Here is a 19,004-nt window from a genome sequence, read left to right as displayed (position 1 = left end):
GGGGGGGGGGGGCACAGAATCAATAATCTTTCGTATAACTCGACATTTCGCTCAGCTGAATTTTTCCTGCAAAAAAATAGGTGAACTTAAAGAGGATGAAAGAAATGAAACTTTATGAAATCGCAACAAATCGTCGTATTTTTTTTTTTTTTTTAAGATAGTTATAAAACTTAAAGGTTTCTCTTCATTGGAGGACCATTATTCTCTTTCGTCGGTTTCAACGTTCGAGAATATGCGAATATTCATGAACTTCTGTAAAAACTTTTCGATTTTTATCATTTATTGCAGGATCGCGTTTTATTCGATCACTCTGCCACATCACCGCAGATCTTTCTAAAGCGCGACAATGATCGCGAAGAATGTGAGATGCGTTGAGAGTCCCGTACAAATATTCACTTTCAAGATGTCTCGCATATATCCGGCCAAGACCGAATCGAATCTTTGCATGCATAACCCAAAATGCTGACTACGGTTACACGGTTGTCTCGTTTCAATTTCAGATGTAATTCTGAATTCGAATCGAGAGCAAATGGGATCAAGTGGCTGTAAGTAACATTAAATCACTTGCCAGAATACCAATTCAAAAGCGTTGATTATTACGAAGCAAGGATTACTTAATTATAAATGTATATCAAAAAAGTTATAATTCAAAGAATACGTTACACACAAATTCTGTAAAAGAATTTATAAAAGAATCGGGTAAAACAATTATATTACTACAGAAACAGCGCGATAAGTCCTTCACTATAATAAATACTTCGATATCGTTGAAATCGAACAAGATATAATTTGTCGTATTAATTGAAAACTTGATCCCATCTTACTTGCAAAAACATAGAATAGCAGTGATATTAAATCGAGCACGATCATTTCGCGATTTCCGTGTATGTGTGAGTGATTATTTTAAGTTTTACACACTTAGCTTGTTTAATTCAATGGAGAAGTGCAAAAATGGATATTTAGTTTCTAGAATCAAATCAAATCGATCACGTCACATCTAGATTTCGATTAATTCTTAGACTAGATGAAAGATAAATTTTCTGGATGTATAACATTCGCACACTTCCAAGAGATAATCTCAGCCAGACGTGCAAATTTTCTCTCTCTCTCTCTCTCTCTCTCTCTCTCTCTTTCTCTCCCTCTCTCTTTTTTTTCAAAGTTTCCTTCGAAATGGATAAAACACTATTTCGGAATATATATCGCGCGCATGTGTCTATATAAAAACTCGCTATTTCCATCCTCGGTACTTTGTTTCTCTTTCCACTTATTTCTTTAATATAACGTTACGTTATACAAATATCGTAATGCCGCACATGGATGTGCTGCGATGTTTCTTTTGCAGTTTATATAAGAAAGATCAACGGAAAATAGCGTTTTTTTAAATTACAGTCGTCAAGTGAAAAGTTTCTAGACAAAACAGTAGTATTTTCGCCGCTTCGTTTAATACACGCGTTTACTTCTCTATCTCAAATAGAAATACAAATACCTGGGATCGCAGGCTCGCCATTGCTCATATCGCATGCAAAACGCACGCGCGGTTTAACGTGTATGTACGTATACACAGAAAGATGTAACATGCGTATATATGTATATATGTATGTATATATATATATATATATCCATGTATATTATATATGAGATAATAATGATAACAATAACAACGACATAATAATTAATGGTGATAATGGTAATTACAATAAATGTAATAATATTAATATTATAACCAGAATAATTGTTACAATTGTTTACAATGTCCGAAAGGAACGTCACTTCCAGACTTTTCGAAGCATAATCGGATTGCACGACGCGTAATCAAACACCGAGCATCACTCCGCGAGTTTTACGAAAAGAACGCGGAAGATTAAGAAAAGAGGCAAACAAGAGAAAGATGATCTATACTTTGCGCGCCTCATCTCCATTCGCAAACGAACTAAAACAAATGAATAAATATGAAACAAATATTTACATATAAGTTATCATAAAACACTCGAGTTCTTTCAATTTTAAATATCGTATATAATAGTATAAAAAAAAAAAATAAGAGAAGATCGGATAAAGATTGACCCTCAAATTCCATACTCCGACCGCGCAATCGTAACTTTCACCCTGGTGCGAATTCGGCTTTTACGTCTTTGAACGTTAATTTAGATATAAAGATGCGGAGTGAAAGTAAGTTAAAATATGTGTGTATTTCATATGGGAAACTTTACGGGTATCTTTGCTGGTGCAAATTGAAATTCACACACCAGTGCGGAATTTGAGGGCGAATAGTTTATCGATTAGACAAAATCAAGATTTGGTGGTAACAAAGATTTACATCAACGGCAAAAGTAACAATAAGAGAGTAACATTAGACATGAAAACAATTCTTGGTCCTACGCGTTGGATCCTTACGCATCAGCAAGACTAGCTCGGTCATCGATCGGATCGTTTTTTCGATGACCAGTGGACATTGTACTCTGTCATTACTTATCGATTGACTCGACCTGCACCTCTCAAAATACTGATCACGCACTGACGCACGCATGTACACGCATTATCGTATGTTATTCCGCAGATTACGGACCATCCTTGCAACATGCAACGATGACAAATTAAAATTTAAAGCAAAATGACGGACATTGTTCAGACGCGCACGCAATTTTAACGTTTAAACCGTAGCTAATGTGTCATCGTTACATCATATATCTTCCAAATAGTTGTACAATACAATCGCTAATCGATAATTCTCACGAAAAATATGCTGAAATTTTATTTATGAAGGGAACAAATTTCATTTCTTGTGTATACGATCCAGCAGTTTGCCTTTTTTGCTTGAATGCCACACAAAAAGATCACCTTACGAGTGATCTTTAGAATTAGAAGCTGAACATTTGCTTGTGTGAAAGAATGAATACCGTGAAGGAACGATAATAATAATGGCGAGAGACGCACGGTGGAATTTAAAAGAATTCGCTTTGCTTTTTTGCCGTCCCGCTAAATTTCACTACGAATCTCGCGGGATTCGATTATATCTCTCGTACCAAGATATGTTCGTTCATAATACAAAAGAGTCAGTGAGAATAGTTGGATCTAATGAAAGTAAGCGGCTTTCGATTGGATACCTCGACCGTAGCTTTGTTATACTCGCGCGACTCGTTTTTAGATACAAACGTGAGTCAGTGAGAGCGTAGCCTGCGTGTATCATTTCTATAGACCCCGCGAGATAACTAAGTCTACAACATATGACGTTAACGTAATCGCGAGAAGCCTTGTATACTTAAATCGTTAAGTCCTCGAGAGCTGTCATTCATGCACAAAGAGTACAAGTACAATATAATCTCATCACGTCGATACAAATCAGACAAGAAAGCACAACGACAAGATACATTGTCGAACACATTGGAGCTCGAGATTTCTCGTCGCACCTCTTCGCATTGCGCGATAATTACGCGATGATCGGCACTGACAAGAGATCGTCATACGCTCGGGAGAAACGCGGAGAAAGAGATTACGATACGCGAGAGCCAAGATGGAAAATGAGCAAACCGCTACGGAATGTGTGAGAAATCTGGAGATTATACTTACATATATAATACGTAGTTTACACTATATGTACCATGCCAGTGGTGCAATCAACGCGATTTCGCAGCCTGATTGAAGAAAATTAAGAACGAGCGGAAGAGAGAAAAGAAGAACGGGGAAAGTGAAAAGTTATATGGAAATAAGACAAAGTTTCGAAAGAGAGAGCTATTAATCGAGTTCGAAAGGGCCTCCCGAATGTCGATTACGCCACTGTACGGTGTATCCGTATCAGAAAAAAAATTCGGAATGAACTCGTTGCAAAATCATGCTATTGCTGATATACGTGGGGAGATACAGAATGTGAGATTACGAGATATAATATCTGGTAAAGGAAGAGACCTTATTCGAATACATCGACACTCGACGAAGAAATTGGAGAAAATTCTTTTTCTGACACGAACACAAACACCTGCACACTTCGCATTGATATAATGCAATAATTTATACACTCTAATGTGTTATGGATTTAATTTGAATTCTTATGAGATTTAATAAGTTGCAAACGCGCAACTTTCAGCGAGAAATCTGATGCGAGCATCGTGTGAGAGCATCGTCCTTCTCCGCGCGTTTTGTAAAACCCCTCGATATGAATTAACTGTGAAAGTACGCGAATAACGCTGCGGTAATTATAATCATAATAACAGTGCGTCGCATGCGCGCGCGGACGTGTGCTTCTCCGAACTTTCAATCGATGTGAAAAGATATCTAAAAAAAATAAAAAAAAAAAAAAATGAGAATATATATCGATACTTTAGTCACTCGATTTCATTAACGTTCGTAAACTCGTATTTATAAACGTAATAAAGACCGCGTTACGTTACATGTATATGTACACACACGCGCGTACATGCACACCCAGGCACATACACAGACACGCATATACGCACACACGCACGCACGTCGCACACCCAGCCACAAACACATGCGCACACGCACGCGCACAAACACATACACAAACAAAATGTAACACGGTCTATGTGATATATATACGTATATATGTATACGTGTTGTATACATATACATATATACATATATGCAGTATATGTACCTATATATAAATAACATTTTGAATTTATTTGAACGCGAATGTCAATTGTGGCGTTTATCACGTTTCAAAAAAAAAGAGATTATGCCGATCGTCGCAGCCCAAAATTTTCAAATTTATCGATAGACAAGAGTAAAGAATACATTCTCTCCCCTTTTCTTTTTACTCCCGGCGACAACGACGGCGATAGTAATAATATACAGTAAGAATAATAATATAGTAATAGTAGTAATAGTAATAGTATAGTAGTAATAATAGTAATGGTAACAGTAGTAATAGTAGTTGCAGCAGTAGTAGTTATAGCAGTAATAGTGGTAATCGTTAACATTAATGATAATCGTGTAATAACAATAATAATAAATCAATGAATCTTTTTTTTTTTTTATACAACAACCACACGTAGAAGCGACAAATTAGAGAGTAGTAGAAATAACTATTTTTTAATCTCGTAATTTTATATTTATATTCATATATCTCTATATATTTATATATAATAATGTATATCTGCTATATACGTATACGTATGTATGCACACACATGTGACATATATTACATACACACGTATACATGTACATATAATCCTATTTGTATCCTTGTATCAATATATATATGTATATGCGTAGATGTGGAGCGCGCATGTGCGACCACACGAACGTAGTGCGGTTCCACCGTTTGGAAAAGCGCATTTATCGTGTTTACGATACGCACGCCGGACGACATGCGATCGCATAATAATTCGTTCTTCTCTAAACAATATACGTCAGAACGAGAAAATATAGTATGTAGGAACGAGGGAGAGACATATTTTTACGTGAAACCTTCGAGAGACGCCGAGAAAAATAAAAAAGAAAAAACTTGGCAAACACGGCGCTGAGAGACATTCACTCTAATATCTAATAACGAATGATCGTTAGTAATGATTAGATAATAATGTATTAGTTAATTAATGATTATACGAATTTGCAACTTTTGTGCACGCGCTTATACTCATGTATATATAATATATATGTATATGTGTATATTTCCTATATATAATATATATATGTTATATACACACATACACACACATACACTCTCTCTCTCTTACACACATACACACATATATAACAAAATGGCAAAAATGTTCCTCCTGATTTCTCGTAAATGGAGAGATTTCTACTACGATTCCCCATTGAAAAATTTGCATTATTATTACGCGGTAAGTTGTAATAGTAATAGAGAATATACGAATGTGTAGAAAGATCCGTCATATTAATGAAGTACATTCGACAAAAAGTGTTTGGATTCTTAATTATTTTGGATAGGAATCCACTCGTTCCCTAACTTCTCACAATTAGTGAAATCCATTCGTTGCGTACTGCAACTTGTTACCGTGGTGTTTATATCATATCTTTTAGATTCTCCAAGTAATTCAATAAATATATGCCCATGTATAACATTAATAATGCAGAGAGAGAAAGAGAGCGAGAGAGAGAGAGAGAGAGAGAGAGAGAGAGAGAGAGAGATGTGATAGAAGTAAATTGTATTTTTTCAGTATTCGCTCATAACATTTTATCTGCTTTTCCATATTTCTTTTTTCTTTTCCTCTTTTATTCTTAATTCTTTTATTTATTATGAAAGATGATTTTTCCTTTCTAATATTTTTTCGTTAATCATACAATTTTTATATGCATATAGAAATACAAGATTGTTTGACAAATGACGTTAGAAGACTGAGCTAAAAGAGTAGATAATAGGACGTGAATAAATGTACATTTTGTATGTACTTATATCCGTTTATTGTATACGTGAATATGTCACAACGTCCACCGTTCGAAATAGCCGGATGTACAAATATGCCAGTGTCATCAAAAGTGTTTGACATTATAAAATGAGACAGTTAAAGATTATTTCTTTCTCTCTATCTATCTAGGACGGTCACGCGCATCGCGTGTCTTCTTTGAATGCGTGCGAGGGGAGGGGAAAGTGGAAGAAGATAGATTTTCCCGCAGCGAGATGCAATCTACCAAACATCAGTGAGTTCGTTGACCAATAAATTCATTATTTATCGTCTCAGTGATAGTCGCTATTCCGAAGGAACATTACTTATGAAGGATTTGATATCGCGTGGTAGTTGCTCACGACAGCACGATCGTGTAGCAGTTCGCCGTTAATCTCGTAATAGAAATCATTGAAGCTTATATACGTCAAACTTACGCTACGTTAAATACGAAGCTCGAAATACTTTCTTGCACATTACTAGGTAAAAATGCAATTCTCTAAAAGAGATATCAAATTATTGGATTATATATTCTCCTTACATCGTGTATCGCCTTTTCTTTCGTGTTCTACGTCGCGATATATATTATCACTGATTCATTAAACGGTATTTGTGCATTCGTATAGGATAATATCCGGTGTCAAGAGAGACCGAGTGTAGAAAGTGTCGAAACGTACGCGCCGCGCGAGGGCCTAACTATCGGGAATTCTAAATTGATTAAATAAGTCTTATCGTTGATGAAATAAATGGAAACGGGATATCCTTCGCGCGTAGGATTTTCGATCGCATCTCGCCACGAATGCGCGCCCTGAGACTTTCTCTCTCGTCCACGCGCGCGCTCGCACGATTTTAATTGTCGGCTCCGTGATCCAAGACGCGACAAGGGCGAAAGAGCCGAGGAAAGGAATCGCATGAAGAAATATGCTGCCGCCGCGCGTTTGTCAACGCTCGTCAACGCAAACACGGCGTGGCACTCGGCCGCAATTTTCGATCACGATTCCATTCAGTTGCTCTTCTACGCCACGTCGCGCCGTCAGTTTCCTCAACTCTCTCTCTCTCTCTTTCTCTTCCCCCCCCCCTCTCTCTCTCTCTCTCTCTCTCTCTCTCTCTCTCATGTCGATACTTGAATACTTGTTCTTTCTCCCGCTCTTTCTACTCCTCTTCTCGTTCCATCACGACCCCGTCGCTGTCCCCGTCGATGCCCAGCATCGATCCGAGTCGACCCTACTCGTCACTCCACTTCCTCTTCACCGTCTCTTCGCCGTCTTCGACGACTCGTTCCATCTGCCATTGTACTATTCATTTGACGTGACTCTCTGCTTATTACATTGCCTCGCATTCAAATTTTCCAAACTTCGCTGATGATACTTGACGATACATGAAACATCGACGCGAGTTTGATTGCGCTGGCGGTCTCATTATCTCTTTGTCGCGCGGCAACTCGTCTCGATATCACAATTCCATTCGGAGGATCCGCTCGCTCTTTCGGAAAATCGACGTCGGAGTCTCGCTTTCGAGAATCGAAGAAGAAACGCGCGTTGTCGCATGATGCCAGAAATCAAAAGCGGACGATGTTTAAGATGGCCAGCGGGGAACGGACATGATCGGAGTGCGCGTGCATGAACGATGCGCAGCCCAGAAATTTCTCTTGTTCTCCCCTTTCCTCCCCCTCCCCACCCCTCCTCTCTCTCTCTTTCTCTTTCTCTCCGCCACGATCGCGTTCATTAACTTGACAATGGACAGTGTCTACCTCGTGTCCTCGGTGCTCGGTAAAATATCAATCGATTGCGACCGACTCTCTGCTCTTTTCTCGCGCTTCCGATGATCCGCGCATAATAATTCCCTCGTCGAGGCTCCGAGGCACACTTGGCGCGGTGGGTGTGCACGCGTAAATATAGGTAGTAAGTACGCTGAGCAGGTACTGGAGCGAGTAATACATGCCGGCGGATGCGCCATATCTTCGGTTTGTCGCGTTTGGTACTACATGGTAAATGTATTTGTAATCGTGTTATACTTGTATAGCGTCACTGTTCTCCGTCTCTCGAATGCTGCGTTACGTCGTTGTGTGTTCTCTTCGTAACTTCTCCGTACTTATGTATATGTGTGTATTTCGTGTGTACGTGTAATATGTTTCGTGAGGATGCCCGCGTTACGTTGTATTCCGTATTCCTAGCCTTCGTTCGCGCTCTTATCGGGGGATAACGAGCGTTCGCCGAGAGGCGGCAGGCAGGACAGTCCTCTTGGCCGATTTATTTGTGGTTGAAAGAGAACGGGGATGGACCCGTTACCGCGCTCCGATGAAAATGCACGTTCTGCCATTTGTTGTCCCTCTTGTGCCACACGCGGCTTTCCTCACTTTGCTGGGTATGCGCCACGCCTTGTCTGAGGATCAAAACAAGTGAAACGTAAACGATAGTACGAAACGTACGAACTAAGCTATACATATTTTATGAGACACGGACATGTCTCGTCTTGGAAAATCGCGATACTATCTCCAGTGCAGGGAAAATTATAGAATAACGCATATGCAACAATGGAATCTTACAATTGTTGAAACGAATGGTGAAGAGCAACTTTGTGCCCTTGAATATTAAATAAAAATTTTAAAAATCAATTAGAAGCTATTATTATTTATAAGAAATTAATTAGTATAATACAAAGACGAATTTGAATATTAGGTGTACAAAATTAGTTCGGTCCGTTCAAAAATGCATTTATTTTATAAAATAAAATGAATGAACAGATTAATTAAAGTATTGTTCATCGCTGGCTACTACTTTTTCCCATCTCTCAGGCAATTTTCGAATTCCATCTCGAAAAAATAACTCGTCTTTGGAGGCGATTATCTTTTGGAAAGCGAACCGAACTAATTTGTACTCCCAATAAATTATGACTTCTTTCATTCTGTTCGACCACTTAACAATCGCTTTTCGTTATTATATTTACTTACTTGTCCATGTATTGCGTCAGCCTGACATACGCGATGCAAGCAGCATCCTCGCCCAGCAAATGAACATGGGGATTCAGGATTGTCGTATTGACCGCCTTACAGTTTTTCCCCAAGACTGCTTAATATTGAAAAAAAAAGCGAAAAGTTATTCGAATACCGTGATTTGTATTAACGTGCAACATAAAAGTTCTTTTACAATGTCAAAATATTGCAAGAAATAAACGAACGAAAGAGAGATAAAGAAAAGAGAGGAAAAAGAGATCAACTATTACCGTCTATGATGGGTGCCGCAAACATGAAGAGAAAGGAAGACGAACAAATAAAATTGTATAAAATATTTCGAAGGCAATTCTACGTTATACAAAACTAAGCAAACTTTGCGCTACATGGAAACTTTTTAAAATTGCGCATGCAAAGTCTTTTGATTTATTCATTACAATAGAAATTTAATTCTATTCATTTTCATGAAATCTAAATTTTAAAAAGTCGCAAAATATAAGAGAATTTATAAACATCCGGCAAACTCATTTTTACAGAAATAACTATTTTTGGTTATCAATTTCCGGTGCAATGCTTTAATATGTACAATTGTTATTATACATAAAAGTAATCAATTTATTAATTTAAAATTTATTGATTTTACAATGCTTTTATATTTTTTATTCTATATCGAATATATTACATTTACAAATTATACAATATATTTTCATATAAAAATAACTGTCTATAAAAGTAAGTTTATAATAATAATGCAAGTGAGTCATATAATTACCATTATCAAAGTAAAATTTGTGAAAATCCATTCCCTCGACTAAATTACCTAGAGCCTCCGGCTCGAATGCGGTCAGATGTGGATCACAGATTTTCCTGGAGAGAGAGAGAGAAGTATGAAAAGAGATTAATATATCTCTGTAATAATTGTGCATCGTATAATAATTAATTATATAATGATACTTTTTTATTATATCGGTTTTTAATAGCACATCAAAATGAAACGAAAAATCTTTCCGTTGAAGCAAAAACGATTCCGAATTAAAAGATACATACAATGCATATATATGTGTATATACATCTTCCGGTTAATTTAGAATTATTTTTCCATCAACAGAACGATTTTTCGTTTTATTTAAAAAAATTTAATTTAAAGCAACATTTAAAAACAGCAGTCGAGGCTATTGCTCACTACGGCTTTTTTTTACTCATTGTCAATATGGTGTATATTGTATTATCTACTGTATAAATGTTGATTTTTTTTATCATCCTGTATACACACAGAAAATACGCAAGTAATGATTGCTCTCGTAAGTAATCATTACTTATTTTTCAAATATTTCGAACGTTCATATATCGACAAATTTATCATAAGTTCATCACAAGCATTAAATTTATTCAAAATATATTCTAAATCCTAGTAAATTTAATATACTCTTCAATCAAGTTTATTTAATTAAAACAAATTCGATTTGGTTATTATGAAAAGTTTATTTCTTCGATCAATTTTATAATATTCTTTAAAAAAATAAATTCTTGTTTTGAGTACATAATAATGAGTTTTTCTTCAATTTTGTAATAAGTATACTTTAAGATTATTATCAAGAAAATATTCTTCGTTATAGATAACTGTTACTTAAAGAAAAAGAAAATAAATTGAGTAATTACTTTCCTCGGTAATAGATTGACGTATATCTGTGTGTATAATTGGAATATTATTGGAAGCATCGGCTGTTTCTATCAGATTAATCGCCAATCGCCCAAATTCAATTTTAAGTGATGTATGTTGATGAAATGTAAATATAGATAGTAATATTGGTTTAACAAATACTACAAGTAAAACAAAAATATTGATATCTACGTAAAAAGCTTCATCAAATAATATATGCTTTAACAAATACGTTATATCTTAACATAAACTTGTCAGTACTTCATCAATTTTCTATTGTGTACAAACGTACAGACTGGACCTTTGCGTTTCCGTTTTAACAAACGGTTCTATGGTTACTTACGTGTATGCCTCGAAATCTCCGGTGTTGATGCTCTCGATCAACTGCTCAGTCATCTTGATGATTTCCTGTCGGCGTGCTGGAACCGTCAATAAATCAATAAATCAATCGGTTCATACTGAGGCGTCCAGCACGCCCATTGGGCTTACCGACATATTATACGGCACAAACACAGTCGCATGCACTTTATCTTTTTCGTCAACTTTTCTAAAGCCCTACACCATTGCGGCCCCTGGTTGTGCACAAGAACAATAAGCCATACCCGCGCAATTAATTTCCGTATCGAGCGCAGTCGCGAATCGGATTCTCGTGGATCGGATCCTCGTCAGGATCCTCGTCAAAGAACGAATAGCCTAATCGAGACGACTAATTAAAGCAGTAAAATTTGAAAAAAGAGAGCGCTTACAATTTTATACCCGACTTTAATGTTATATAAAAAAAATTGTAAAAAGTGCTAACAGTGAAAACTGTTGTACAATTAAATACTAATAATTACAAAAACAGTGGCATAACTTTAAAATTCGGACCCGGAAGCATCGCCTTTTGAAGACCCTGTTACTGAACGCGACATATAAATATCAAATATTAGCTTACTACAATAACAGAGTATCAGAAACAGGGCGGAATGTAAGTGTAACTGCAATACAAATTTGGAAATACAGAATTTTATTTTTAATTTAACTATCAAATATTTAGTCAAATAATTATATTTCAAATGATAACATATATTATTAACAGACAAAATAAAATCTTTTTGCCTTAAGTTTTATCAGTTTATTTCTGATAAAGTTTTAACGTTGGTCGTAAAAATGGCATATCATGTTAAGTCTTTGAGAAAACCTCACAAATCGAAGTTTAGAAACAAAGTTGCTGAAATAGGCGATTTTAATACTTGCGTATTTATATCTTTCAATAAAGAGATTTACTGGGAACGATTTATAGAATATTAAAATGGTAATATTAAAAATTAAATTAAATTTCAAGGGTCTCTTCTGCCCTTCTGTAGTTACGCCACTGTTCAAAAATATATTTAAAAAAAACTTGCGGAAAATTGTCTATTATTAACTAATTGATTATAGTGAAGAGACCATGTAAAGTGTACAGACAATAAGAAATAATATTGTTTACTTCAACGCGAGCTTTTACCATAATACACGTATAGAAATAAGAATAATGCAAGACTCGGCTGATACAAGTGACCCTTTTCCACTTGGCCTGACATCAGGGATCTGTTACGCTTTCAATGATTTCGTGATTACGAAATCACAAGCGCACAATGTACGATCGTATCTAATTCAGTGGTCGTTTCGTGTCGGCCGAGTGGTGAGATCCGAGAGAGTAACTCGAATTGCCAAATTGACGATTGAGCAGCGCAGCGCGCGTCTCGCGTTTCTGTCATTCTCTTCAACGGCCTTTCCCCTCAGGCTCTCATTCAAGCTGTCGCTTCATTCACTCAACACAAGTACATATCCATCCACATGTTCATCGACGCACACTTCACGCAGTGAACCTCCTGACTTTTCGATCGTATTCGTGCTCTCCTCGTTGGGATGTTTCATGCGTAACGCGTGCACGCATCAACTCGACAGTGCGTCTAAATTGTTTCAATCTCGATAGAGGAACGAACGTTCATTCGTTGGATTAATGATTACGAAAGTAAAAAAAAAAAAAAGAGGTCCCTGCGGGCATTTCCTTGTCGATTCCTTTGTATTTGTTGCAATTTATCTCTTATAAAAGTCATCACGCATATCCAAATTAAGGATCGCATGAATAAATTAATATTTGATTGTATATATTATACCATTTAATCTAACGATGCGTTCGTCGATATATGTTACTTACGTTATAGATCGGCAATTACGTACATGGAAATTGCGATCATTCCTTAGATGCCGTTTCAACAGTTGAAGCAAAGTTCCACGAAGAGACTTGGAAAGTGTTCGGAGATCGCAAGAGATGTATAGTGTATACGCTATTATTTCGCGTCTTTAATCATCGGGGATTGTATTTCGTATAATATATATATATATATATTCGTTAGAGATCGATCAATTTTTGTGTGGATTTTCAGTTTTTCTCTCGAGAGATAAGACCCCCACATCGGAACGAATCAGCGTGATTCTTAGAAATCTTAAATGTTTTATTAGATCACACGAAATAAACGCGATTACGTCAAAGTAACGACACGAGAGGTACGATGAAAAATAATAATGAAAACGGATTTAAAAAATTTTACTTCGGCAATTAATTATTGTACTACGATTTCTTGAATACCACTACCACCATCACACAACCGCCAGTTTTACCATGTTACTATTTCTGCTACTGTCCTAACTAATTAATTAAACTTTACCGCACCTCGGTATTCTATTACGAAGTCCACCATCCCCGGGTCTCTGATCGATCTGTCTTTAGACATTTATCGTCGCATTAAGTGTAACACACTCCTCTTCCGCAGCTCTATATATTTTACTATTACAGCAATTACGTGAATTACGTGAGAATAACTTTACTCATTTGATATTCAGTAAGCACTTTGCACCATGAAGCATGTATAGTTGTGGGATTATATTATAGAATGTGAGAGATCTCTAAAAGATCGATCGAGATTTTAAGAACAAGTTTTCTTCGTAATCAAATCCCGAGAAATAATGTTTCTCGCAAAAGTGATTGCATTGCGTTATTATAATATGTAATAAATTATTATCACTTAATAGTCTTTCATGTAGAATATAGAATTATATATGTATGTTATGTTATACGAATTATGACATGCGGTCATATTTCGTATTGATATGTGTATTGCAAACCGTGCGATATCGGTCAATAACGCTTCTGGAGAGAGAAAACACATCGCATTAAAGAGGAATTAAAGCACTTTATAAGAATTCATTGGTACAAGTAATTCCTGTAATAATTATTAGTTATGTTAAAAAGAGTATATTAAAAGCACTCTTAAACTAATTAAAATTCAATTCGGTTTTAGCTCCTTCTTTGGCGATATGCTTCCTTTCGTAAACTCCTAAACGATAAAACTAACAAGTCGAGGAGAGTACGAGTACTTCCTCGATTCGTTCCGACTTAATTTTCCTTGGTCGCTTACATACGACGTAATCTCGCACTTTACCTGAGCACTGGGAGTTGGTTGAGAGCTGGCTGCAGGTCTTGATAGGACACACGATTCTTATGTCTACAAGCAATATATATATATATCCCTTTCGTATTAAAAAATGGGCAAGACGGATGAATTTTCAAGACAATACTCAAGCTGCTGTACAAACACGAAGAGGATTAAGCTTCGCCCGCACGTCGAATTGCTTCATATTTTTAAATATCCGTTTCTTCGACTAACACGCAGAGAATTTCGTTAAGTGTGTGTGTGTGTGTGTGTGTGTGTGTGAACAAGTATTATATTAAAATAATTTATTAATGTAATATAATACGTACATGTATGTAATATGGTATGCAACTCATTTCATGTACAAGAGAAATTTATTCCAGTCCGTTTATCGTAGATTATAATAATGAAAATGATATTATAATTAGTATGCATATAATAGCATGCAAGCACGAACTGTTCACGGAGGTCTCTAGCATATAACGTTTCTCAATTTTTAATTCTATCGAAATGTAAAAGCTATTAGCTTAATCCTCACGTGCGGTATCGTCTAAGAGGATTGACCGTCTCCCCCGAGAGTTCTCATCATTATCCATTTTCTCATCTTCCTCTTGGTTTGCCGTTTCCGTTGTCCAATCGAATTTGTTATGTTACGTTAGATTTTGCTTGAATGTTACCGCTAGTCGATGTTGGCAACACTATTTTCATGTATACATTGTGCATGTACAACATTAATAAACGCAAAATGTCTTTTATACTTGTCGTTTTTCATTTTAGATGCAACGTAGCATTTGGATTCGAATGGATCCTCCTGTCCCCTTTATTATGATTCAGCACGATTTACTATGTTCCGATTGAATTCAGATTAAATAGTGTGCGTGCATGCGAACGCAAATTGTACGAAGACAATCGCAAGACATTTACGAAGTCGAGGTGAATCGGCACAAGAGGCTTCGATCGTGTACGCCCAGAGAATCTTAATCACGTTAACTTGCGGCTCGCGGATTAGAGCCAGTATTTGCTGCGATTCAACTTGAACGAATACTGGAGCATCGAGCTAGCTAGTTTCCAACTTGTTTTGTATATACATATATATGTATAGCACATGTTTGTGATATATAGTGCGCCTATTAGCCTATCAAGAGTCACCATTAGTTCGGATTCAAAACCATCCATTACCAAACAGCAAATCTATACCTGCGAGTGTCACGCTTTCCAATTATCGAAGCGAACGCACATTTAGAAAAGAATTTTTTATTTACATGAAAAAAAATATCGTAAAAATGTATATTTATTTAACGATGAACTAAAAGATTCGACCGAGATGATTTTTCGTGAATAACGATGTGAATATCAAAATCCCATTGTGATGTAAACAGATCTTATACATTCTGAAATTTTAGTTCAATCGATAATAAACAATCCGCGTAATGTAAATTTACTTTGATATACTTACTTTGATATAAATTATAAATACTAAGAGCTCTAAACGACGGTAACCAAGGTAGATAGGGTAAACATATGTGCAGACGGTTTAGTCAATCTTGGTTACTTATTACCTGCTTGCGATGCACAGAGATAGCATTACGTTGAATATACATACGTTGAATATACATACATATGATAAATAAGATAAAATACAATCAAGGATATTCGATCATTAACATGATAATGAATGATAATTTAAAATATATACAGAGAGATATCTAACGTGATATCAATTGGTTGATCAGATTAAATTTATACAATTTGAGAACTGTAAAAATTGTAAGAAAAAATTATTGTAAAGAATGATTAATCTATTCATTCTAGTTATCCCTTAATTTTCGCCTTAGAATTTCTGTTGAGACTTTTAGAGGCCAACCAAGTCCCTTTTTCTTACTTAAGACATTCCCATGTATTATCATTGTTGCTGAAACATTATATGCAACAAAATCGAAAAAATAAAGAAATTGAATTCTCTCGATGTAAAAAAATTGCCTTTTGACTAAGTCAATGAGGTATTCAGATTATTATAACTACTCACTGCGCTCAATGAATTCTTACATCTAATTGGCATATTCCGTTAGATCTAAGCATATTCAGATCAAGGATGCAAAAATTCACTGAGCGCTCAGAAAACGATTGTAGTTTTCTGAATGCACCTAATAAATGCAATGATAAGATACATTATCAAATTCGATTTTTGTATATTTCTCCGAAAAAATTAATCAACTAGTCATACATAAAAGGTTTCATAAAAACAATATAGCCTACTGATTAAAAAATAAAATTACTGTTACATATTCTTCTCTTTATTGAAACTTTATTGAAAGATTGTGTTAAATTCTTCTAATCTTAAAATCTTTTTATTTAGAATATCATTTAAATACTTTTTCTTTTATTCTTTTCAGTATTGCCCGCTGTAGAAATATTTAAAGAAAGCACGAGGGGGGCGGTTTGAACGAGTTTCAAAGCAAACCGCAAGACGTGGGGCTCCAACATGGTGATTGCTGCGTGTTCCTCTCCCTCGCGTTTATCCCGAACTTACGGGCATCAACGGTTTTCTTACCGTCTTCGGGATCCTCGTCGAGGACGCAGCCTATCCGGAATGCGTGTCCGTCGGCATCGTTCATCCGTCGTGCTTCCCGTTCTGCACGTTTTTTTTTTTTTTTTGCGGAGTAGGTGCATGCAGGCACAAACAAGGGTGTGCGATCATAAGGCGATACACGAAACACGTGCAGCATGCAAAAACACACAGACACCCAACAAACAAAAACAAATTGATAATACCGTTCACGCGGAAGAGGAGCGCCGATAACTCGAAGCTTTGTCGATAATCGTATTTGAAGGGATTTTGATCAATTGGAGATACCAGGTCGAAAGTATACATGGAATTTATAACTTAAAAAAAAAATATAATACTCAAATATCAATTTTTTTTTTAGATATATCTAAACAAAGAGAATTTTGGATAAATCAAACGTGATACTAATCGTAAATCCTCGTAGATCGCCATCGTTCTTTCAAATTTTACTGTTTTAAATTATGTTGTATCCAACGAAAATATTCGTTCATATTTCAATCTCCCTTCTGGGATTTAATGCAATCTCTAATTTCATTTCCTAAAGTCGCTATTCATATCGAGGTATTCAAAAATACCGATTGCACGCGTTTGTGTGCACTGATCTCATCGAGCACGCTATTCAAGTATCAATGTTGGTAATCGTATTAATGTCAATTGTCTGGATCACGCAGAAGACAGTTAATTGACATAATGGCGGTCAAGGTGATGTCTCTCGTCTGATAATATCCCAGAAGACGAAGAAGTTTCTACGTCAGATTAAATCGCTTGCGAGGTATCGGCTCAATAACCAGGATAAGTTTCGATTGCGAGTAAGAAGGATAGAGGGTGGAGAACATATAAATTTTTATGTGCGGTACTCGGAATCTACCCGATACGTTCGAATTACATATATTACACATGAACTGTATACATGTATCGTTGATATCTTCTGTTTAACATTTATTTATATCCATCCAACAAGCGACCCATTGGGAAAATGGAAAACACGATTACAATTTTTGTGTGTTTACTATTCTTTAACAATATTTTCCGATACATAGCACGAGAGAGATTTTATTAACAATAAACTTAAAATGATTCTGTAAACAGAAAAATATGTTCTATTGCTAAGAAGGACGATTATTCAATTTGCTTTCTTTATCTTAAGTTTAACGATTATCTTTAACAAAGAATATTTTGCACGATAATTATATTAAAACGTACTTATCATAAATTTTAGGAAAGCGCATTACTATGTATCTATACTAAAAACAATAATTTATTTTCTTTAGAAGAAAATTTATAAAATTGATCGAAAAAACGACTTTATACATTATAATAAGCAAATCAAATTTGTATTAATTTAATAATCTTGATTGAACTTACTACTCAGAATACATTTTAAATAAATTTGATATATAATAAATTTGCAGATATATAAATTTTTGAAACAAGTAATCATTACTTACGTACAGTAATATGTATATATATTTGCGTTGCAAGCAAATTAGAAAAAAACAAAAGATATTGCAGCACGGCGATAAAAATGACTTCTGAGCGCATTTCACTTATTAATTAACGGCTTTTCATTTATATCGATCCTTTCACATGTATTTGTATTCACGTTTATTTAATAATGTTGTTTTCATTGCATTGATCATAAATTGGGTTCGCCGACCAACAAACGGGCCGATAGCTGTAATTAATCCCATTATTTTTGCACATCCATTACGCTTTATTCGTAGGCGTAGAGAAAATACCGAATCGTTTTCCATAAATCATAGCAAACATTAATGTCGATTATTTATAGACGGTACAAATGAATGTGCGGTTTTCGGGGAAATACCTCTGTCTAGCCGTCTCGTAAATATCCTACGCGATCAAATTCTCCGAGTTCACTCAGCGTTACCTTATCGCCATTTACAGCAACTGTGCGACCTATGCTACGACGATATCCTGCATAGCAGCCGTTATAATAATAATAAACATGTGAATTTTGATCGACTGAGGAATTCGATAAAAA

At 35.7% G+C, this 19,004-nt stretch overlaps 1 protein-coding gene across 1 annotated transcript in view; it reads right to left on the bottom strand.

Moving 5' to 3' along the window:
* Positions 1-6,259: 6,259 nt before the first annotated feature.
* Positions 6,260-19,004, bottom strand: part of CaMKII (Calcium/calmodulin-dependent protein kinase II) — an 82,021-nt gene continuing 69,276 nt past the window's right edge. The window contains exons 15-18 of the mRNA XM_018551333.1: positions 11,322-11,397; positions 10,091-10,185; positions 9,319-9,436; positions 6,260-8,750 (exon numbers count right to left, since the gene is read on the bottom strand). Of these exons, the coding sequence (XP_018406835.1) occupies positions 8,618-8,750; positions 9,319-9,436; positions 10,091-10,185; positions 11,322-11,397 (422 nt within the window). The 3' untranslated portion in view covers positions 6,260-8,617. The remainder of the gene's footprint in view (positions 8,751-9,318; positions 9,437-10,090; positions 10,186-11,321; positions 11,398-19,004) is intronic.

Source organism: Cyphomyrmex costatus, unplaced genomic scaffold, assembly GCF_001594065.2.
Source record: "Cyphomyrmex costatus isolate MS0001 unplaced genomic scaffold, Ccosl1.0 scaffold14, whole genome shotgun sequence".
Taxonomy (NCBI): domain Eukaryota; kingdom Metazoa; phylum Arthropoda; class Insecta; order Hymenoptera; family Formicidae; genus Cyphomyrmex; species Cyphomyrmex costatus.
This window is presented reverse-complemented; position numbering and strand designations above follow the sequence as displayed.